We start from the raw sequence: 22,756 nt of genomic DNA, 5'->3' as shown, positions 1-22,756 counted from the left end.
TGTGTGGTCTATTTCTCCTTGCCTCCCTCTTCCCTGCCCCCTCACACACATACATACACACACACATGTAACACGTAACACACACTGCCCTTTCTGCTTTCCCCTCTCGTCCCCCCACCTCCCTGGCCTCCCAGGGCCTGAGAACTCTCTCCCAGCAGATGGGCAGCAGTGGCCCCAGGGCTCTCCCCTGAGCCTGCGTCCTCTGTCAGTTGGGGCCACATTGTTACCCAAGGAAGGACCAGACAGGACTCAGATGCTTTACCTTGTATCACCAAGAGCCCAGCGCCCGCAGTGAGCAGAACCAGGTACAAGATCACTAGGACCATGATGCAGTTCATTCCATTTCTCCTCTTGGGCTTTGGATCTGAAGTAGAACACAGGCAGAAAGCAGCTGCTAGAGAGAGTGGAGCAGAGGTCCCTAGCCTGGGCCCAAATCCCCTCTGGGTGAGCAAGGGGGTCTCCATGAAGTTCCATGAGGGGAAAGACACAAAGACCAATGACACCCAAATCCTCCCCTTGATCCTCCTTCCACAAGGCAAGAAGCCACTCGTTTGTGTGGCTGGTTGAAAAACACCTCTGCATATATTCCTTGCTGAAACAGCACGGTCCTTAAGCCAGATATTACATCAGCCTTGCTCATTGTAGAAGCCCCAGTGTGCCACCTGCTACAGGAGGTGCTCAATAGATATACATCAGATTAACCGATGAACTAACATATTTCAGTTTCAAAATTTTTGGAGGAAATGATTGTTCCCATTTTATAAGCAGTGAGTGAGGTTTGGAACAGTTGAAAAACCTATTAGGTTATCAGACAAGATCTGCACATTTTGTCCAGGCCTTTGCTTTCTTTTTCTTTAGATTTTTAAATTATGAAAGTAAAACATGCATAATATAATTTATCAAACAATATGGAGAGCATTTCAAGGATTAATAATCTCATAATTAATCCCCTGAGGTCCTAGCCTGCTGAGGTAAGCTTCATTAGCTTTCTGGGATGCGGCCTTCCTCCCATTTCCCCTTCCGAACAAACCCGTATCCTCCTAGATGGACTGTTTCTCCTGTTAGTTTAACACTAATGATATCATGTTACAAATACATACTACTATAGCACGTGTGTTTATCATGTTGTGCTTATCACATGTGCTTTAGTAGTATGTAATCAACTAAAGCACATGTTGCTTCTGCAATGAAGAATTTTTCCATGGATTTCCTTCTAGTTTTCTCAGTAGACAGAGATTTAACTATTCTCTGTATTAGTTGCTTCATATTCCTTAAAGACGCAAGGCTAGTCTCTGTCTATCACAGGGTGTCCTCTCTACCTGCATGCACCCCTGGAGTCTAGGCCCACATAGCAGCCTGAGTGAGTTCTCCAACACACATCCTGCCCCAGTCGCTCCCTTGTTTTCAGCCCTTGGGCTCACTGCCCTCAGGGCAAACACCTCCCCTGTGAGTACATGTAGCCTGGTCTCCAGCCAGCTCTCCTGTGGCCATGCCTCCACCCCTGATACTGACCAATGGTGAGCCCAGACCACTGGGGTTACACCCTTCTGACTTCAGATAGAGTATCTCCCCTGAATCCCAAGGAAGGAATATTCCTTCCTTCTTTGTGCATAACTAATTCTTACTCATCCTTTGGGAGCAGAGTAGAGACTTCCCTGCTCCAAGATAGATCCTCAGGCTCCCCTGGGATGGGTGGGACATTGCTCTTCTTCCCCACATCACTTTGTTTTTATCTGCTGTGACCCTGAGCACCTTGAACTATTTCTATATCTCAGTCTCCTCTATATGGCCTGGAAGTTCCTAAGGCTGCATTCCAGCATCAATATGATATGCTGGAAAAATGGCGACCGGCTAGTTGAATGGATGAATGAGTAGTCTGGGTGCCAAATACATGCAGAGTTGAACACTGCCAGTTTAAAAGTGTTGGGAGAGCATCAGAAATGGAACTTAAAACCTCAGGTACCATATAGTCATGATAGTGAGAATGAATAAGTGTGATGGGAAGCCTCACATTTAATAGAAGATGGTGGATGGCAAATACAGTCTCATAGACAGCACAAAATGTGATAAAACTTAACATGTGATGGGAATAGAAAGATAAACTATGTTTCAGAGACACACATATCATAGGTGCTAGAGGTAGGGGTGAGGGCCAGCATGGAAAATACAGGTATTTTCAACTACATGGTAGGAACATGGTGTAAGGCATTTGCAAAAGGATAACAAGAGGAAAAACAGACATGACGGGGAGGTGGGAGTAGTTCAGGTCCAAAATGCAGAATGCTTTTTAATTCAGAGCTATACTGGCATAAAGGCAAAGTATTTTAGAACTGGAAACTTTAAATCTGTAGGTTTTGTCTAACTTGCTCTGTACAAAGCAAAGGATATGATAAATTCTTTACCCCTATGTTGATCATTAACAGAGGCAGAAGATATTAAGAACAGGTGGCAAGAATACATAGAACTATACAAAAAAGATCTTAATGACCCAGATAACCACGAGGGTATGATCACTCACATAGAGCCAAGTCAAGTGGGCCTTAGGAAGCTCGTTACGAACAAAGCTAGTGGAGGTGATGGAATTCCAGTTGAGCTATTTCAAATCCTAAAAGATGATGCTTTAAAGTGCTGTACTCAATATGCCAGAAAATTTGGTGATCACAGGACTGGAAAAAGTCTGTTTTCATTCCAATCCCAAAGAAAGGCAATGACAAAGAGTGTTCAAACTACCACACAATTGCACTCATTTCACATACGAGCAAAGTAATGCTCAAAATTCTCCAAGCTAGGCTTCAACAGTATGTGAACTGAGAACTTCCAGATGTTCAAGCTGGATTTAGAAAGCAGAGGAACCAGAAATCAAATTAGCAACATTTGTTGGATCATCGAAAAAGCAAGAGAGTTCCAGAAAATCATCTACTTCCGCTTCACTCACCATGCTAAAGCCTTTAATTGTGTGGATCACAACAAACTGTGGAAAATTCTTAAAGAGGCGGGAATACAAGAACACTGTATTTGCCTCCTGAGAAATCTGTATACAGGTCAAGAAATAACAGTTAGGACCAGACATGGCACAATGCACTGGTTCCAAATTGGGAAAGGAGTACATCAAGGCTGTATATTGTCACCCTGTTTATTTAAATTATATGCAGAGTACATTGTGCAAAATGCCAGACTGGATGAAGCACAAGCTGGAGTCAAGATTAATGGGAGAAATATCAATAACCTCAGATATGCAGATGACACCATCCTTATGGCAAAAAGTGAAGAAAAATTAAAGAGCCTCTTGATGAAAGTGAAAGAGGAGAATGAAAAAGTTGCCTTAACACTCGACATTCAAAAAAACAAAGATCATGGCATCCAGTCCCATCATTTCATGGCAAATAGATGGAGAAACAATGGAAACAGTGACAAGCTTTATTTTTGGGGGCTCCAAAATCACTGCAGATGGTGACTGCAGCCATGAAATTAAAAGATGGTTGCCCCTTGGAAGCAAAGCTATGACCAACCTAGACAGCATATTAAAAAGCAGAGACATTACTCTGCCAAAAAAGGTCCATCTAGTCAAAGCTATGGTTTTTCCAGTAGTCATGTATGGATGTGAGAGTTGGACTATAAATAAAGCTGAGTGTTGAAGAATTGATGCTTTTGAACTGTGGTGTTGGAGAAGACTCTTGAGAGTCCCTTGGACTGCAAAGAGATCAAATCAGTCAGTCCTAAAGGAAATCAGTCCGAATATTCATCAGAAGGACTGATGCTGAAGCTGAATCTCCAATACTTTGGCTACCTGATGCGAAGAGCTGACTCACTGGAAAAGACCCTGAGATGGGAAAGATTGAAGGCAGGAGGAGAAGGGGACGACAGAGGATGAGATGGTTGGATGGCATCACCGACTCAATGGACATGAGTTTGAGCAAGCTCTGGGAGTGTGGTGTGCTTCAGTCCATTGGCGTTGCAAAGAGTTAGACACAACTGAGTAACTGAACTGACTGGTGTCGATCATTTCATCTCTTAGTGGTTAGAAGAAACTGTCAAGAATGATAGCCACAAAATGGGCCAGAATCTATTTAATAAACCTAAACAGTTTATGCAAGAAACTTAAACCTAAGATCATTGAGATGACACAAATGTTGGAATTATTCAATAAAATTTTAAAGCAGCCACCACAAAAATGCTTTAATGAGTACTTACAAACAAAACTTTTAAAAAAATCTCACAAGATAGAAGATATATAAAAGACTCAGATGGAAATTATATAATTTCAAAATGCCAAAAATCTTTTTTAAACATCACCACATTGGCTCAATAGTGTAATAAATATGACAAAAGAAAGAATCACTCAACTAAATGAGAACAATAGAAATTGCCCAACCTGAAAAGCAGAAAATCAACAACAAAACGACAAATAAACAGAGCCTCAGAGATGTGTGAGTCAATAAAAAAAGACACACACACACAAAACACATAATACTCATCACTGAAGTCCCAGAAAGAGTGTGAAGCCAAAAAAAAAAAAAAAAAAAAACCTCAAAGAAATAATGGTAGCTGAAAATTTCTCAAATTTGATGAAAGACCCTACAGATCCAAGAAGTTGAGCAAATCCCAAACATGGTAAATTCAAAGAAATCTATATCAAGATACATAGGCAAAAATCTGAAAAATTTAGAGATAAAGAAAATTAAAAATCAAAAGAAAAAGAAAAAGTCTTGAAAACAGCCAGAGGGAAAGGAGAAATTACTTATAAAGAAATATCTGTTTGGAATGTCAGCAGATTTTTCATCTGAAACCACAGAGATCAGCTAGAAGTGGCACAGTACTTTTTGTGTGCTGAAAGAAATTGTCAACCATGAATTCTATTCCTAGTGCATCCTTTAACAATGATCGGAAAATAGAAGTTCTCAGATGAAGGAAAACTAATAGAAATTATTGCTCATGAACTTACCTTTGAAGAATGGCTAAAGGAAATCTTCAAATAGAATGGCAATGATGTAGGAAAAGGTTTGACACCTCCAAAGGGAAGAACAGGAAAAGGGAAAGAAGAACGGGTAAAATACAAGGATATATGTTAGATTATCCTTTTCCTCACAGCTTTTAAAGATCACAATTGACGGTTGAAATAAATATATGATACCGTCTAATGTGGCTCTCAGTGTATGCAGAGGAAATACCTCAGACAATTCATTTTAAAAAGTGAAGATAATAAAAAGACATAAATGTAAATAAGATTTTTACACTTGACTCACAAAGTGATAAAATGTTGATACCACTGACTGTGCTAAGTTATGTATGTATATTGTAATGCACAGAGAAACCACTAAATAAACTATTCAAAGAGATGTACCACAAACAAACTATAAATAAATAAAAATGGAACTCTAAAAAGTGCTCAACCTATAGGAAGATAAGAAAAGAGAAACAGATGAATGGGAAATAGAAGAAACAAAGAGAAAACACAAACTAGGATGGCAGCTTTAAACCTAACGTACCTGTAATTACTTTCATAAATAATCTAACTTTACCAAGTACAGGGCAGAAATTGGCAAAGTGCATGAAAAGCTATGACCCTTTATAAGATGTCTATAAGAAACCAAACAGTAGAACTTCTATTCACATGAAACAGAATCGATATAGTTGAAAAGAGAAATGGACAAATCCTAGTTATAATTGTGGATATTAACACCCCATTCTCAGCAACTGATAGGAAATCAGCAAAAGTATAGAACAACTGAACACCAACAGGATCTAACATTTATAAAATGCTCCATGCAGCAACAGCAGAGTATGCATTCTCTCCATGCATACATGGAATATTTACTAAGACCATATCTTGAGTCATAAAACAAACCTCAACAAACTGTAAAAGAAATTAAAATTTACAGATATTCTCTGACAATAATGGAATCAAAATAGAAGATAATAATAGAAAAATCTTCAAACAATTGGAATCTTTTTTTAATTTCTAAATAATGCATGGATCATAGGAAAAATCTCAAAGATAAAAAATCTTAAAAAGAATTGAATGAAAGTGGAAATAAAAGATATCAAATTATGGAATGATTCTAAAGCAGCACTGGAAAGGAAATTCACAGCACTAAAAGTTTAAAATACAAATGAGGAAAGTTCTCAAATCAATAAACTAAGTCCTTACCTCAAGAAGACATAAAAGAAAAATAAATCATAAACAATCAGAAAAAAAAAAGAAATAATAAAGACCAGAGCAGAAATCAACGAGATTTAAAATAAGAATACAAGGGAGAAAATGAAAAACTGAAAATCTGGTTGCTTGAATAAAATCAATAAAAATTGATAAAGCGCTATCAAGACTGACAAAGATAAAAAGAAAGAAGACACAAATCACCAATATCAAGAGTAAAACAGGATATATCACCACAGATGCTGCAGCCATTAAAAAGAAAACAAGAAAATACTACTAACTTTATGCTAACAACTTAGAAGGAATGAACCAATTCTTGAAAAATCACAAACTACCAAAACTCAACCAAGGTGAAAGAAATAATATAAATATCTATGCCTATTAAACAAGTTAATTTGTAATTTAAAATCTCTTATAAAAAGAAATATCCAGGTCCAATATCCTAACAAACCTTTAAGAAAAGAATTAACACTAAGTTCAGACAATCTCTTTCGGTTTACAGAAGAGTAAAGAGCACTACTTCTTAACTCGTTTTGTAAGTATTATCGTAATATGAAAATCAAAGACAGTACAAAAAGAAAACTAAAGATCAATATGTCTCATGAATGTTGACACAAAAATCCTCAACAAAATAGCAGTAAACCATATCCAATAAAGCATTAAAAAGATTTATATACTAAATGGGATTTCTAGGTATGCATGACTGGTTTTCAATGTTAGAAAATCAATGTAGTCTACATACCAATAGACTAAAGAAGAAAAATCATGTAACTGTATAGTTAGTTAATGCAGAAAAAAGTACTTAACAAAATCCAATTCATGATAAACTGTCATAATTATCACTCTCATAATAAATAACACATTTATAATATAACTCTCAGAAAATTAGAAGAGAACATTCTCAAATTTTCTTTTTTAAAAAAGAGTATCAACAGCTATCTAAAGCTTACATCACTCTTTTTTCTTTTTTTGATGTAGACCATTTTTTAAAAGTCTTCATTGAATTTGTTACAATATTACTTCTGTTTTATGTTTTGGTTTTTTACTGGAGAAGCATGTAGGATCTCCATTCCCCAACTAGGGATTGAACCCACACCCCCTGCATTGCAAGGCTAAGTCTATACACTGGACTGCCAGGGGAGGCCCCCTGCTTATATCACTATTAATGGTTAGACAGAAAACTTTCCTCCTTAGACTGGGAACAAGGCAAGGATATGTGTTCTCACTCCCTTTTTCTATATACAACTGACAAACAAGTGGAAATCAAAATTTAAAACACACATTTATAATTGGTCTAAAGAAAATGAAATACTTTGATATAAATTTAACAAAATGTACACAAGATCAGTATGCCCGAAAGTTACAAAATTTTCATTTAAAAAAAAGCAACAAAGACCCAAAGAAATGTGAGAACATACCAAGTTCCTGGATTGTAAAACAACATAAAGATGTAAAGATGTCAGTTTTTGAACTATCTAGATGGACAGGGAGGCCTGGCGTGCTGCAACTCATGGGGTTTCAAAGAGTTGGACACGACTGAGTGACTGAACTGAACTGAGAGGTATAATATAATTCTTACAAAATCCAGCAAGGTTTTTGACGGTATAAATTTACCCCAAAATTTACATGGAAAGGCACAAGCCCCAGAATAGTTAAAATCATCTTGAAAAAGAAGAATAAAATGTGAGAAATAACATTATGTTTAGAGTTACAATAAATCTACAGTATCAAGACAGTGTGGTATTGGTGCAGGGATAGATATGTAGATTAATGGACAGAATGAAGAACACAGAAATAGACTCATACAAGTAAGTAAGTGTAAGTGTTAGTTGCTCAGTCGTGTACCACTCTTTGCGACCCCATCGACTGCAGCCCACCAGGCTCCTCTGTCCATAAGATTTTCCAGGCAAGGATAATGGAGTGGGTTGCCATTTCCTTCAAGTGTGCCCAACTGATTTTTGACAAAGGTGAAAAAGTAATTTACTTGAGGAAGGATAGTACTGATTGCTTCAATACCAGCAGATGGTATTGAAGCAGTTGGACATCCATAGGCAAAATAAACAAACCTTGACCTAAACTTCACATCAGCTCAAAATGAACCATGATATTACATTATAAAACTATCAAAGCTTTGGAATTACACATAGGAGAAATCTTTAGGACACAGTGATAGGTAAAAAGTTCTCAGACTTGACACCAAAAGCACAATCCATAAAAGGAAATGTCAATAAATTGGACCCAAATAGAATTAAATACTTAGTTTAAAGTATTTAATTAAAGACTTTGTTAAGTGGATGAAATGACAAATTACAGACTGAGAAAGAATATTTGCAAACTGCATATCCAGCAAAGGATGTATATTTTGAGTATACAAAGAATTCTCAAAAAGTTTAGCTTTCATTTAGCTTAGTAAAAAATAAAAATCCTATTAAAATATTGGCAAAAGACACAAAGAGACATTTCACTGAGGAGGGTATATAAGTGACAAATGAACACATAAAAGGATATTCAACATCATTCAGTTCAGTTCAGTTCAGTTGCTCAGTCATGTCCAACTCTTTGTGACCCCATGAATTGCAGCATGTCAAGCCTCCTTGTCCATTACTCAAACTCATGTACATTGAGCCAGTGATGCCATCCAGCCATCTCCTCCTCCATCGTCCCCTTCTCCTCTTGCCCCCAATCCCTCCCAGCATCAGGGTCTTTTCCAATGAGTCAACTCTTCGCATGAGGTGGCCAAAGTATTGGAGTTTCAGCCTCAGCATCAGTCCTTCCAATGAACACCCAGGGCTGGTCTCCTTTAGGATGGACTGGTTGGATCTCCTTGCAGTCCAAGGGACTCTCAAGAGTCTTCTCCAACACCACAGTTCAAAAGCATCAATTCTTCGGTGCTCAGATTTCTTCACAGTCCAATTCTCACATTCATACATGACCACTGGAAAAACCATAGCCTTGACTAGACCGACCTTTGTTGGCAAAGTAATGTCTCTGCTTTTGAATATGCTATCTAGGTTGGTCATAACTTTCCTTCCAAGGAGTAAGCGTCTTTTAATTTCATGGCTGCAATCACCATCTGTAGTGATTTTGGAGCCCAGAAAAATAAAGTCTGACACTGATTCCACTGCTTCGCCATCTATTTCCCATGAAGTGATGGGACCAGATACCTTGATCTTAGTTTTCTGAATGTTGAGCTTTAAGCCAACTATTTCACTCAACATCATTAGCTACTAGGAAAATACAAATTAAAATTACAGTAAAGTATTACTATCACATGCTTATCAAAATGGCTAAAGTAAAAATAGTGATAACACCAATTGCTGGCAAGGATGCAGAGACAGTGAATCAGTTGTACACTGCTGATGGGAATATAAAATGGAACATCCACACTTGAAAAACAGATCGACTGCTTTTTATAATACTAAACATACCTAGAATCCAGCAATTAATTGCACTTTTTGGCATTTTTCCCAGAGAAATGAAAATCTGTGCTTGCACAAAAACTTTTCCATAAATAAGCATAGCAGCTTTATTTGTAATGGCCCAAAACTGGAAACAACCCAAAAGTCTTTCAGTGGATGAATGGTTAAACCAATTGTGGTCCAGTCATATCACAAAATAATACTCAGTAAAACTCAGTAATAATAGAACCAACTATTGATACATACAACAACTTGGATGGATCTCAAAGGGAAAAAAAGCCGATCTTTAAAAAGTTACATACTTGTAGTTCATGTAACTTTCTTTAAATAGAAAAACTATAAAGAGGAGGAGCTGATTAGTGGTTGCTGGGGATAGTGATTGTTGGACAGGAGAGAAGGCATGTGTGTCTCTAAAATATACCATGAAGGAGATTCTGTGGTGATGAAATTGTTCTATATCTTGATTTTGGTAGTGGTTACGCAGGTATACACATCTGATAAAATAGTAGAGAACTACATTCACACACACAAATGAGTGCATGTAAAACTAAAGAAACCTACATACGCTCTGTGGATTGTATGAATATCAGTTCCCTGGTTGTCATATTGTACTGGAGTTATGTAAGATGTTATCACTGAAGAAAATGGGTGAAGGTCACAAAGACTTCCCCGTACATTATTTGCAACTTTCTGTGAAATTACAAATATTTCACAATAAAAAGTGGAAAAACACCTCTGGGTAGTCAGATTTTTTAAAAATGTTGAGAAATAAGGACATGACAAAACACAAAAGTCAGAGCAACAATGTGAAATGAAAGTAGTCCTTTCAGCAAGGCTGACCCTGCATAGACTCCAAAGTTAAAGTCTGTTCAGTTCAGTTCAGTTCAGTCGCTCAGTCGTGTCCAACTCTTTGCGACCCCATGAATGACAGCACACCAGGCCTCCCTGTCCATCACCAACTCCTGGAGTTCACTCAAACTCATGTCCATTGAGCCGGTGATGCCATCCAGCCATCTCATCCTCTGTCGTCCCCTTCTCCTCCTGCCCCCGATCCCTCCCAGCATCAGGGTCTTTTCCAATGAGTCAACTCTTCGCATGAGGTGGCCAAAGTATTGGAGTTTCAGCCTCAGCATCAGTCCTTCCAATGAACACCCAGGACTGATCTCCTTTAGGATGGACTGGTTGGATCTCCTTGCAGTCCAAGGGACTCTCAAGAGTCTTCTCCAACACCACAGTTCAAAAGCATCAATTCTTTGGAGCTCAGCTTTCTTCACAGTCCAACTCTCACATCCATACATGACCACTGGAAAAACCATAGCCTTGACTAGACGGACCTTTGTTGGCAAAGTAATATCTCTGCTTTTCAATATACTATCTAGGTTGGTCATAACTTTCCTTCCAAGGAGTAAGCGTCTTTTAGTTTCATGTTAGCAGAATATTTAAAATTAACTTCAGAGCAGGAAGAAGGGACAGCTAGGTCCAGTGCTGGGGCCAATGCTCTATTTAATTAAAACAAACAATGCGCCCCCCCCCCCATAACTTCTCTATTTGTATTTTTTCTGGTCTTCTCTGTCAAGAAGGATGTTCTTCAGATGGAAATTTGTGGGAATAAATATCATGATGAAAGATACAAGACGTAAAATAATTGAGGGCTTTGCATGAGAGGGCTAGATTACATTCCACAGAAATCAGCAAGAGCATGCTGATCTGGTAACAGAAATTCAGATATCAGACCCATCCTATAAGGAGAATGACAGCAAGATGTGAGCCAGAGAAATGCTCATATTTTCAAGAAAGTGAAAGAAGTACATTCCAGAAAGATATGGACCACAGAGGCTAGGGTGTATTCTGTCATTTGGGCTCAAATGCTCCATTGTTGAAGGGAAGAGGAACTGATATTTGTTCATAAAGGAAGACCTGGAGTTTCATTGTCTTAAGGGCAACCAGAGTCTGCAGTCTGCGGAGCCTCTTCAGATAACTTAAGCAATCTTCAGTTGACAGAGAGATAAGTAGACAGATAGATGATGGATAGATAGATAGATGGACAGACAGATAAATGAGGATAGACAGATAGATGAGGCTGGAGCCATTTAGTGCCGAAGCAAATAGTTTTTTTTTTAGTCTCAGTAAGCCCTGAGGGGGTACTGGTGTTACATAATCTCACAGTGAACATTATCCATAATGGTATTCATCTAGAAATTTCCATGCATTCCATGTTCTTTGTATGAGGAGATAAGAACTTGTGGATGCATTTAGGAAAATGTTCTCTCCAAACAGGGGTGATTGTGGTTAGATTTTTACATCATGGTATCTATAACCCCAGTCAGAAATCTAGGATTCACCTTTGACTTATGCATCATCCTCACTTGCCGTGACTCCCCTACTCTAGTCTTACTGATCTGACGTCTGTTTTTCCAGAGCATCCTCTCTTTTCCTTCCACACACCCACTGTCTCTCATCATCTCTGGCTGCCAAGCTCCTCTCTGTCCCCAGGGTTGCTCTTTCCAACTCGTCCCCCATCTGTGAGGATAAGTAACTGAAGTGCAAATCACTGCCTCTCAGCCAACTTCAGTCTCTACAAAGCTCCCCACTGCCCTTGCCACCTACAAATTGGCATCTGCCATCTACCTCTACAAGGATTAAATAATGAGCCTCTGAAGCTGTTTTCAACACCCTCTGAAAGGAGTTCAGTGTGGAGGTCAAGAATGAGGCATTCTTGTACTCTGGGAAAAATGGTAGAATAGGTCTTCAGATAGATATTTATAGGATTAGATTTTATGAGCCCAATTCTTTCCTCACATCTGAAAAAGCACTAAAATCATTAACAGTGACATCTGTTCTTTGTGATTGGGAGCAAGCCTCTGCCAAAATATGTACTTGACTGCAAGTACCCCCTTCACTAAAATCATATAAAGCTCTGACCTTCCCCTTTGCCTCTTTGGAGCATTTTCTCAGAGCTATTTGAAATGCTATCTCCGGGGCTATTGACTTTATTTTGTCCCAAACAGCATTGAAATATATACATTTGTTGTTGTTGTGTTAGTAGCTCAGTTGTGTCTAACTCTTTGTGACCTCATAGACTATATAGCCCACTAGAATCCTCTGTCCATGGAATTCTCCAGGCAAGAATACTGGAGTGGGTAACCTTTCCCTTCTCCAGGGGATCTTCCTGACCCAGGGACTGAACCCTAGTCTCCCACATTGCAGACAGATTATTTATTATTTGAGCCACCAGGGAAGCCCCAAATATACATTACCATGTGTAAAATAGATAGCTAGTGGAAAGTTGCTGTATAACACGGGAAACTCAACCTAGTGCTCTGTGACAACCTAGAGGGTTGGGATGAGGGTGGGAGAGAGGCTCTAAAGGGAGGGGATATACTTATGAACTAAGATGGCTCAGCAGGAAAGAACCCACCTGCAATGAAGGAGATGTGACGGGAGTTGTGGATTCAATTCCTGGTTGGGAAAATCCCTGGAGAAGGAACTGTCAACCCACTCCAGTATTCTAACATGGAAAATCCCACGGATGCTCATGGGGTTGCAAAAGAGTGGAACACAGCATAATGACTAAACAACAACAATGGCTGATTCACATTGTTGTACAGCAGAGACCAATACATTATAAAGCAATTATCCCCCAATTGAAAAAAAATTAACTCACCACTCTCACATTGTGCATTTTTTTTTCAGTAGACGCTTTCAGGACAAGGTCAGGTTTAATTGGTCCTAATCTCAGTCCCCACTGAGTTTCTCCACCCAATTTTGAACCAAACAATACGGAGCTGTTTGTTTTTTTCTGAATATTCCTTGTGAAAGTATCACAAGCATGTGGTGCCCTATCCCTGTCCCAGCTTCCATTTACTTTCTCTAATGGATCCTCTTTATCCATTAAACTTTAGAAGAGATCTCAGCTCTGCCCTCCAGGGCCCTGCACCAGATTAGATCTGTCCATAAAGTCCTGTGCAAATCTCAGTGACAGTTGGTGACAAATTGTATAGCAATGAGTTATGGATAGGCTCACTCTGCCATCCTCCATCCATGTAGTCATGTACTATATCCTCCATCCTACATGAGGCCAGAGACTGGGTTGATTCTTGTCTATCATTTTGGAGCTGAGTACAGAGCTCAGCAGATAGTAGGTACTGAGTCTGTTTGATCACTTGACTTTGCTTGAACATTTTCAGTATCTTAAAAAGTTACATGTCCATAACGCTGCCTTCTCCAAAGTTCTGAATAGCCAATGATTATTAAAATTGTTTGTAATTCAGCCTTTATTGTTACCCCACTTGAGCACCTAAAGGCAGAGCACCAGACCCTTCATCTTTGTCACCCTATCTTTCCAGCTACTGACTTGCACAACAGTCCCTGGACAAGAGGGACAGTTAAGCCAGGGGACAGAACTGCAGTTGTTCCTACACATACAACTTCCAGAAAAGATGGAGAGTGGGAATGACTAATTGACTTGGAAGACAATTCCAAGAGGATATTCTGAAATAGGAAATCAGAGATCCCCTGTGGGAAGCACTCATTGGTGACTTTCAATGTTATGAGTTCTAGGAGATTTTTAAAAATATATCACCTGTGTAACATTGAGGGAGAAAATAAAACAACAGAGTTGACTGAATTGTAAACTCTGAGTTTAAGACAGACTAGTTATGCCACTATAACGTACTCTTTGTTGTTTAGTTGCTAAATCGTGTCTGACTCTTTTGTGACCCCATGTAGCCCACTAGGGCTGTAGCTCTAGGCTACATCATTTTGCGACTGTAGCCCACTAGGCTCCTCTGTCCATGGAATTTCCCAGGCAAGAATACTGAAGTGGGTTTCCATTTCCTTCTCCAGGGTATCTTCCTGACCCAGGGATCAAACCCGAGTCGCCTGCATTACAGGCAGATTCTTTACCACTGAGCCACTGAGGAAGCCCACAAGTAGAGAATGTGTTCCCTGAGCAACACATGAGTATTCACAGAAGCTATCTTAAAGAATTTTAACAGAATTGTATTAAATAAATACGACACTTAGCCTCAGTTTTGTAAAACTTTTTCATCCCTCTTGTTTTGCATTTTCCTTTTATTACAAACATCACAGACATAATCTGTGTGTCAATGAGACATTAGTAAAAAGGAGGGACATATAAAAAGCATTAGTATTAATGAAAGGGAAAAATATTTAAATACAATTTAAACGAGCTGTGAAACTAAAAAAAAGAAAACCCAACTGTATGCTAAAGACACTATTACTAGCATTATACAAATTTCCAGTGGAAGCATTCCAGAAATGCATCATTGAATCTCTAAGGTGCAAATCTAGACTTTCAATGGACTTGTCTATTCCTATGTTGCCAAGAGAAAGACATCACAGGCAATGTCATTATTGGGGAGTAGTACTTTACCATTAACTTCGAATGTCTCCATCCTAGACAACATGGTTTGGTCGAGAGCCGTTCCGTCTTCAGTGCTAGCCAAGAGCTCTTTCTCCTTGAGAATTTCCTCATTTTCCATTGCTAAGGTTTATAGATGGCCAAAGTTCTGGAGCCAGCAGAAATGCTCTCCCCAAGAGGAACCATTTGGGGAGAGATTGTTCCCTTTTGACTACTGCTTCTACTTGTAGAGCACACAGGACTTCCTTTGACTCTGATTTCTGAATTTGCAAAATGTTTCCTGACATGGTCAGGATTAGACATTTCTCAAAAATGGGCTATTCACACACGGAGTTCCTGCTTAGTGCAACTGCTTGTTAACGGGTATGGGGAGTTGGGGCACAAATCACAGGTCCCTGAAATCACTTGTTCTCAGTCCCTCAAAAGCAAAACCAATGACCCCCATCTTCTCTGCCTGTCCAGACCCTGCCTTCATCCCAGACCCAGCTTATTGTCATGGGACCTCTCCAACCCACAGTGAAACCTGACTCCTCTGACCTATTTCAATCCTTTGAGCTCATCCTTGCTACACAAAGTGTGGGCCATGGACCAGTATCGTTGGCATCACTTGGGAACTCTTATAAAGGCAGAGTCTCAGGTCCCACCCCATAGAGACTGAATCCAAATCTATAGTTTAACAAGGTCCCCAGGTAATGTATGTACACATTCAAGTTGAAGAAACACTGCTCTACCCCATATGTTTTAGCATTTAATTATGTTTCCTCTCATTGCTTTTCCATGTTCTCTCTGTGTGTGAAAGCGTGTGCTTTGTCTGGTCCCAATAAGATCTGAGCCCCTTAAGAGAAACCCCTTTGCTCTGTTCCCTACACCAGGTACTCTCTACCAGGGAGGTTATATAGCACAGTAGTTAACACATGGACCCTGAAAGCTTAAATGCCTGAGTTCCAATTTCACTTCCTGCAAGTGGTTGTGTGACCATGGGAAAGTCATGCCAGCTTTGAAGATCTCACTTTTCTTGTTTGTAAAATAATGAAGGTGGTAATAATTTGTGTGTGCATTAAATGACTTAAATGGTGTAAGGTGGCCAGGGTAGCATCTGATGGGCAATGAACACTAACATTGTGCTGCTGCTATTATCACTAGAGACATTGTGAACCCACTGGGTTCAGGGAGATGAAGGTAATAATAGCCTTTGCCTTAAGGGATATCAGTCCAGTATGCAGAATGGTTTTGGATACAACTGAATTCTAGAAAATTGATGTTGGTGATTGGAGCCCCTAGGAGGACAGGTGTGACCTGGAGGCAGAGAAGGCAGGCCTGGGAATGCCACAAAGAGCTTGTCCATTGGATCTGGGTTTGAAGGGGTGACTGGGGGTTAACTATAGAGGAGAATAAGGTGATGGCCTTGCAGGTGGGAAAAAATGGCAAGCATAGTATCACAGCAGCAGGACACTTGGAGGCAGAGGAATCATGGACCACTGGAATACTGGAGGCATGAGCTGTGATGTGGCAGGAGATAAAGCTCAACTAGACTAAGTCTCGTTCTTCAGCCAGTGGCATAGCAAAAAGCAAACTCAGGAAAAGGAGTTACTGACAGTGCCCTTCAAGGTAGAGGTCCCCACTTGCTCACAATTTCAACATTCAAGAGGTCACTGGTTTGGGCTGAGACTTAGAAGCAGAATCCAGGACAGGAAAGGTTAAAAGAGAGAATTGGCAGTGAGGAAATGAAGGCAGCTGGCAGCTCCAGTCACAAGTTTGGTAGTGGACTGTTCAAGAGGCCAGGGGCTATAAGGGCTTCCTCCATGGGCAGGAAATCTCCTGGCGAAAGGAACCCATTACTTGGGCTGCAGTGCCTCCCCTCTCTGCCTGGTTATCTCAGCTCTGGCCAAGGGCAGTCCTCACTCTTAGGGGTGCAGAATGGACTCTTTGGAAAATGCTTGTGTTAATTACGGAGTGTAGTCCTCTTTAGTGGGAACATTTAGTGGATATCAAGTATAGTCAACTAGCTCCAACTCTGGGGTCAGACAGACCTGGGACCCAAACTCTTTCACATACTTGTTGTGTGACCTCAGGTGATTGGCTTAGCTTCCCTGAACCTCAGCACAATGTAATAGCTCATAGAAGCATTACCTGTTATCCAAGATGTATCAGGTGTCAGGCACTGTGCTGGATACATATACATGACTCAGCACTCACAATAACTTGTAACTTGCCTCAGATCTTGTGGTTAGAAAGTGATAGCACCTGAATTCAAATCCAGGACATCTTGCCTTTACAGTTTGGTTTAAATCTAGTTTAATCCAAGGGTTCTAATCCAGAAACTCATACCAGATGAGCTTTTGAAAATACTTGGTGCTCTTCTCCTACTCCAGCCTGAGATCCTGGTTTTAATCAGAAGCCTCATGGTTGGTTCTAATGCACAGCCAGGCTGAGGACTGCTGTGCAAAATAATAAAGCAGTCACAGGCAGCACAGAGACCCATGTGAGCCCTCAGGACTCCATCCTAGGAGGACCCATGAGGTTGAACCATAGGAAATTACTGATATTAATCCCATTTGATACCAGATAAATGGATACTTCATAAGATTCAAGCTAGTCTATCTGCTTAGCAGGGCCAGATAAAGCAAACCAGGCACTAGCTTGGGGTGGAAAAGATTCAGTAACCAAGGTAAGTAATATTTTAACACAATCCTTAAAAATCAAAATTAATGCAAAAGTTTCATCATGAAAACAAAGTCAACATTTTAAATAGACCACAGGATCCCATGCTGCTTTGTGCAATGACTCTGGTCACCCATTCAACCAGAACCCAGCACTGCTCCTTACTCTGTTTCAGTATCTTCATTTGCAAAATTGGATACCAACAGTTCCCTGTTTTTCCATAGTGTGAGTTTGAGGATCAAACTAAATAATAGAAGTCTAAGTGTTTGTAAACAAAGGGCTTTCAGTGGAATAGCATCTTATACCAAGCTGGTACATAGTGTGAAACTTCTGGATTGTGGATGTTACCCTTAAAAATCCCTTAAGTCTTCCATAAAGTGCAAAAGACACGATTTGGGGAATCTTGTACAGTTTCTTCCTAAGTCCCACTCAGACATTTTTACCTCTGAAACACAGATCTGGCTGTTACTTCCCTTGAGCACCAGATGAAGTGGTTGACTTGCATTTGAGGAGGACCATGCTGTTCAAGAAATGCAGGGTTTGGCTTTCCTTTTCATGCAGAGTGCATATAATTGCACTGGAGAATTTAAACATGTTTTCAGAGGGGTTCTCACGTAGTTCTATCAAGGTTTGATGTTCTCCAAATTGCCTTTCTTACACAGGGGTTATGGTGTTTGAGTCCCAGGAAAGCATGACCCCAACTCATGGTACCCTCTGCAGAGCTTGACCCTCTGAACTAGTGGCTCCCTAACCACTACAGTCATTGGGCCACCTGGCAGATCATCAAGAACCCCTGAGTAACCCCATTCCAGCTTAAAACTGGGGCAACCATGATAACACATGATGTAAAATTCACCCGCACAAACCAAAGTATTCAAAACAAACAAACAAAACTTCTCAGCTAACAGACAAGCCAGGTCTCCAGGATGCTCTTTGAGTCCCTGTCACACCTCACTGACAATTTGAACCATTGTTCTGCTATCTTCTTAAGCTCACCAGTGGAGATGATAGAAAGAGGGACCTGGGCTCAAGAAAATAGAAAGGAGACAAATATTAAACATTTCTATCTATTGACCTTATTTTTCTTGCTAGTCATGCATGACAGTGATGGTCAGTGTCCCCCATGACTAGCTCAGCACTTACTTAATAATTTCACTAATGGTACTTAATGAAGTATAATTCTTATGAATTCATTTTAAAAGTTAAAAAATCTCAACAATACAAATAAGCATCATTAGATTAACAGGTAAATAAATTTTGGTATATCCATTCAATGGGCTATAGCAATAAAGATAAAGAGGCACCAACATAAATGAATCTTAAAAGCCATTATGTTGAGTGAAATAAGATAGACCCCAATAGGACATTGTATGACTTCATTCATGTAAGTGTCCAGAACAAGTCATACTCATCTATTGTGTCAGAAAACAGAACCATCAGGCTTCCTTGGTGGCTCATTGGTGAAGAATCCATCTGCCAATACAGAAGACATGGGTTTTATCCTTAGTTTGGGAAGATTCCACATACCATGGAGCAACTAAGTCCATGCACTGCAACTACTGAAGCCTGTACGCCCTAGAGCCCATGTTGCACTGAAGCCTGTACACCCCAGAGCCCATTTTCCAGTAGTAGGAGAAGCTACTGCAATGAGAAGCCTGCACACTGCAACAAGAGAGTAGCCCCTGCTTGCTGCAACTAGAGAAAGTCCACACAGCAATGAAGACCCAGCACAGCCAAAAATAAATAAATAAAAGTACTGTTGACTAAAAAGATGCACAACATTTGTGAGTGATGAGTTAAGGTTGGGCAGAGTGAGGACTGCAGCCTGGGAGACAGCACTCCGATAACTGAGACACTGCTCCAAAGAGGCAGTGGGGAAAGGTCAATATATAAGATTTTGGTGAAGGGAGAGTTCAGTGTAATCAAGCACTTACTTTACAAAAGGTTTTCTCTTAGTTATAAGGAGATGACGTGACCATGAGGAGATTTAGTGCTTTCCTAGATATGAAGAGATGCAAGGATTGGGATCATGAAAACAGTTCCTGAAAATACCTAACTATCTAAAGACCTGTTCCACCAGTTTCCCTGGAGCACAGAGTGCCTCGCTCTCCACTCTGAATTCCTTTCAGGGAGTGTTGAAGGTCAGCAGCTGCAGCAGAGCAGGCAGGTGGCAAATGCCCTTGTTGTGGTAGTTCAGTTGCTCACAAATGCTCTTGGTAAGTGCCAATTTGTAGTTGACAGGCAAGTGGCAATTTGTAGTTGACAATTTAAAAACAACACTAAAAAAAAAAAAGAAAGAAGAAAAACAGAACCATGGTTTCCTGGAGTTAGAGGTAGGGGAGAATTGACTGATCAGGAGCACCAGGGAAATTTCTGAGTTGATGGCAGTGTTCTGTGTCTTGATTGGGTGTTTGTTACAAAACTCACCAAATTTTACATTTGAAATATATATATATAGTATGTAAATTGTACTTCAATAAAGTTAATTAAAACAGAAGTTAAAGAAAAAAAGGTGACAAAATTATTACTGCTGGACCCTGGCCCAACTTGTAGAAGTTTGTCCTTTGGGGAACATTGGAGGGTGTAGATGAGGTGAAGTGTGTGTGAGACCTTGCTGAGCCACCCACATCTTCTCTTCCCTGTGAAGGGATGCTCACACACATTTTGGGATTGCTGCATCAGGACTGCAGCCTGTGTTCTAGAACAGAGGGAAGAAAAGGGAAGCAGACTGGTCTGTGGTGCAACTTTCCCACTGAACCAGCACTCCCATTCAGGGCACACCCAGGGCAAAAGCAAGAGAGGCAGCTGTGAGTTTCTGGTCTGATTTTTTTTTCTTTAAAGTTCTCCTGATCACAGACATCACCCTCTGCCTTCCTGACACATATAATGTTTTCACAGGAGCCAAAACTTTTTTCTGTTGTTGTTTAATCACTAAGTCCTGACTGACTTTTTGTGACCACCATGGGCTGTAGCTGCCAGACTCCTCTGTCCATGGGATTTCCCAGGCAAGAATACTGGAGTGGGTTGCCATTCCTTCCTCCAGGGGATCTTTCCCACCCAGGGATGGAACCAATGTCTCCTGCACTGGCAGGTGGATTCTTTACCACCGAGCCATCAGGGAAACCCCAAACTTGTATTACCCTAATTTAAATGTATTTGTTTTGGGGGGGATTACTTATACTGAAGAATAAATAAGCAATATTATTCCTTTCCCAGAGAGACTTTTGAGAGTTGGAGGATATGCATGGTCAGGTGAGCATAGAACAACTCTAGATCCTGGAAGCCTCTGCACAAGAAAGTGTTAAATGTGCACTTAAAAAAAGAGAGAGAGAGCCACTATTAGAAACTGTGCAGGCTTTGTGCCAAGGGTCACCTGTGCTAATTCTCATTGATCTACAACAATATTGCCTGAGCAATTCTGGACTGAGAACAATGGGGATGAAACAGAAAAGATAGGAAATCAATCAGAATTGCCTAGAGTTGGTTGTCAGTCATTCCCCATTCATTAAACAGATGTTCATTGAGTGCTAACTGCAACCCAAGCCCTGCACTGGTAAGAAAAGAAAGCAGTCTCTGATGGTCTGGTTCTTCACCCACCACTCGTCACATGCTATCAGGTCATACCCTACCTTGTCATTTTTACTAATAGTAAATCCTTCATAATCATTCCTCCATTCTACTCTCTGGCACACCTCCAGTCTTTTCAGTTCTTCCTCCCAACAATCCTTTGCCTCCAGGACTCTGATCTGTTATTCTGCCACTTTTCCACTGTCCATCCCCCACTTCTTGTCCTTTCTCTTGTTTAAACTTACGGTCAGTCATTTTAATCAGCCCCTGACACACATCCTCAACTGTTGCTCCTGTTTTGCTTCATTGTACTCACTTGCCAAAAAACATAGCACAGGTTGGATCCAACTCTCTGGGCAACTGAATTTAACTGGAGTAAATGATGTGATTATGCTGGTGGTCTCATTGTGACCACCCATCTGGCAATAGCGTATAGGTCTTTATTCAAGTCTCTCTGCCAAACAACCAATTCATTGTCACTCGATCTCCTGTCTTCACTCTGAGCTGATGATCTTGCCCTCTTCCTTATTATGAAAATTCAAGCAACCAGAAGTGAAACTCTGAATTCCCACCATTACTACCATCTCAGCCAAGATGCCATCCACCTGCTTTCTTATGACCTAGATGAACTGTTCAAGCTCCTGTCAAGAACCACTCTTTCAACCTGTTCACTGAATTCCACCACCTCTTACCTACTTCTGAGTATTTTCCCAGCAGCAGTCCTTCTCTCTCCTTCACAGCATCAATAATACAATTTCCATTGGATTATTACCAACTGCTGAACACACATATTGTTAGCTCTCCATTTTGAAACACTTAATCTTGGTACACTTCCTTCAACCTACTACCCAATTTTTTACCCTCCTTTGTGGAAAACTTCCTTAAAATTGTTGTTGATAGCCACTGTTGGTAATTTCTCTCCTTCTGTGCTCTTTAAATCCACTCCAGTGGAATGTCCATCCCCATGGTTCAAGCAAAACTACTCTCATGTTATCACCAATGGATTGCTCATCCTCTCCTTAAAATAATCTCTTTTGTTGTCTTTTAAGACATAGTACTTTCTTGATAGTTGTCCTATTTCACTGGTCACTCTTGGTTTATTTTGCTGATTCATTCTTTCTTTCCTCATCTTTTTTCATGTTATGGTGCCCCAGGATCTGATCCTTCATTGTCTTTCCCATTTATACTCACTTCTTTGGTGATATTGTCTGGTCTCACAGGTTTAAGTTCCACCCGTGGAATGACACCTATGTGTCATTATTCACAAATCTGCATTTCTAGATCAGACTTCACTCTTGAACTACAGATGCCTATTTCTACACACCTGTCACATAGACATCTCAAGTTCTAAGTGCTCCTGAGTTTGCTCCGTCTTAGTTGATGGCAACTTGTTCACTCCAGTTGATTAAAAAACAACAACAACAATAAAAAAAACTGATACCAACCTTGACTCCTTTCTGTCTCACAATCTTTTTCTCACCACACTCAATGCATTAAGAAATCTTTGCTTTTACCTTCAAAATATATCCAGAATTTGAAAGTTCTCACCATTTCCCCACTACCACTCTGGTA

At 40.1% G+C, this 22,756-nt stretch overlaps 1 protein-coding gene across 1 annotated transcript in view; it reads right to left on the bottom strand.

Annotated features, from left to right (window-relative positions):
• Positions 1–15,090, bottom strand: part of MARCO (macrophage receptor with collagenous structure) — a 33,329-nt gene extending 18,239 nt beyond the window's left edge. The window contains exons 1-2 of the mRNA XM_024981046.2: positions 14,969–15,090; positions 263–364 (exon numbers count right to left, since the gene is read on the bottom strand). Coding sequence (XP_024836814.1) covers positions 263–364; positions 14,969–15,077 — 211 coding nt within the window. The 5' untranslated portion in view covers positions 15,078–15,090. The remainder of the gene's footprint in view (positions 1–262; positions 365–14,968) is intronic.
• Between the last annotated feature and the right edge of the window lie 7,666 nt (positions 15,091–22,756).

The sequence above is a fragment of the Bos taurus genome, chromosome 2 (assembly GCF_002263795.3).
Source record: "Bos taurus isolate L1 Dominette 01449 registration number 42190680 breed Hereford chromosome 2, ARS-UCD2.0, whole genome shotgun sequence".
Lineage (NCBI taxonomy): Eukaryota > Metazoa > Chordata > Mammalia > Artiodactyla > Bovidae > Bos > Bos taurus.
The sequence above is the reverse complement of the archived record's forward strand: the minus strand, read 5'-3'. Positions and strand labels throughout refer to the sequence as shown.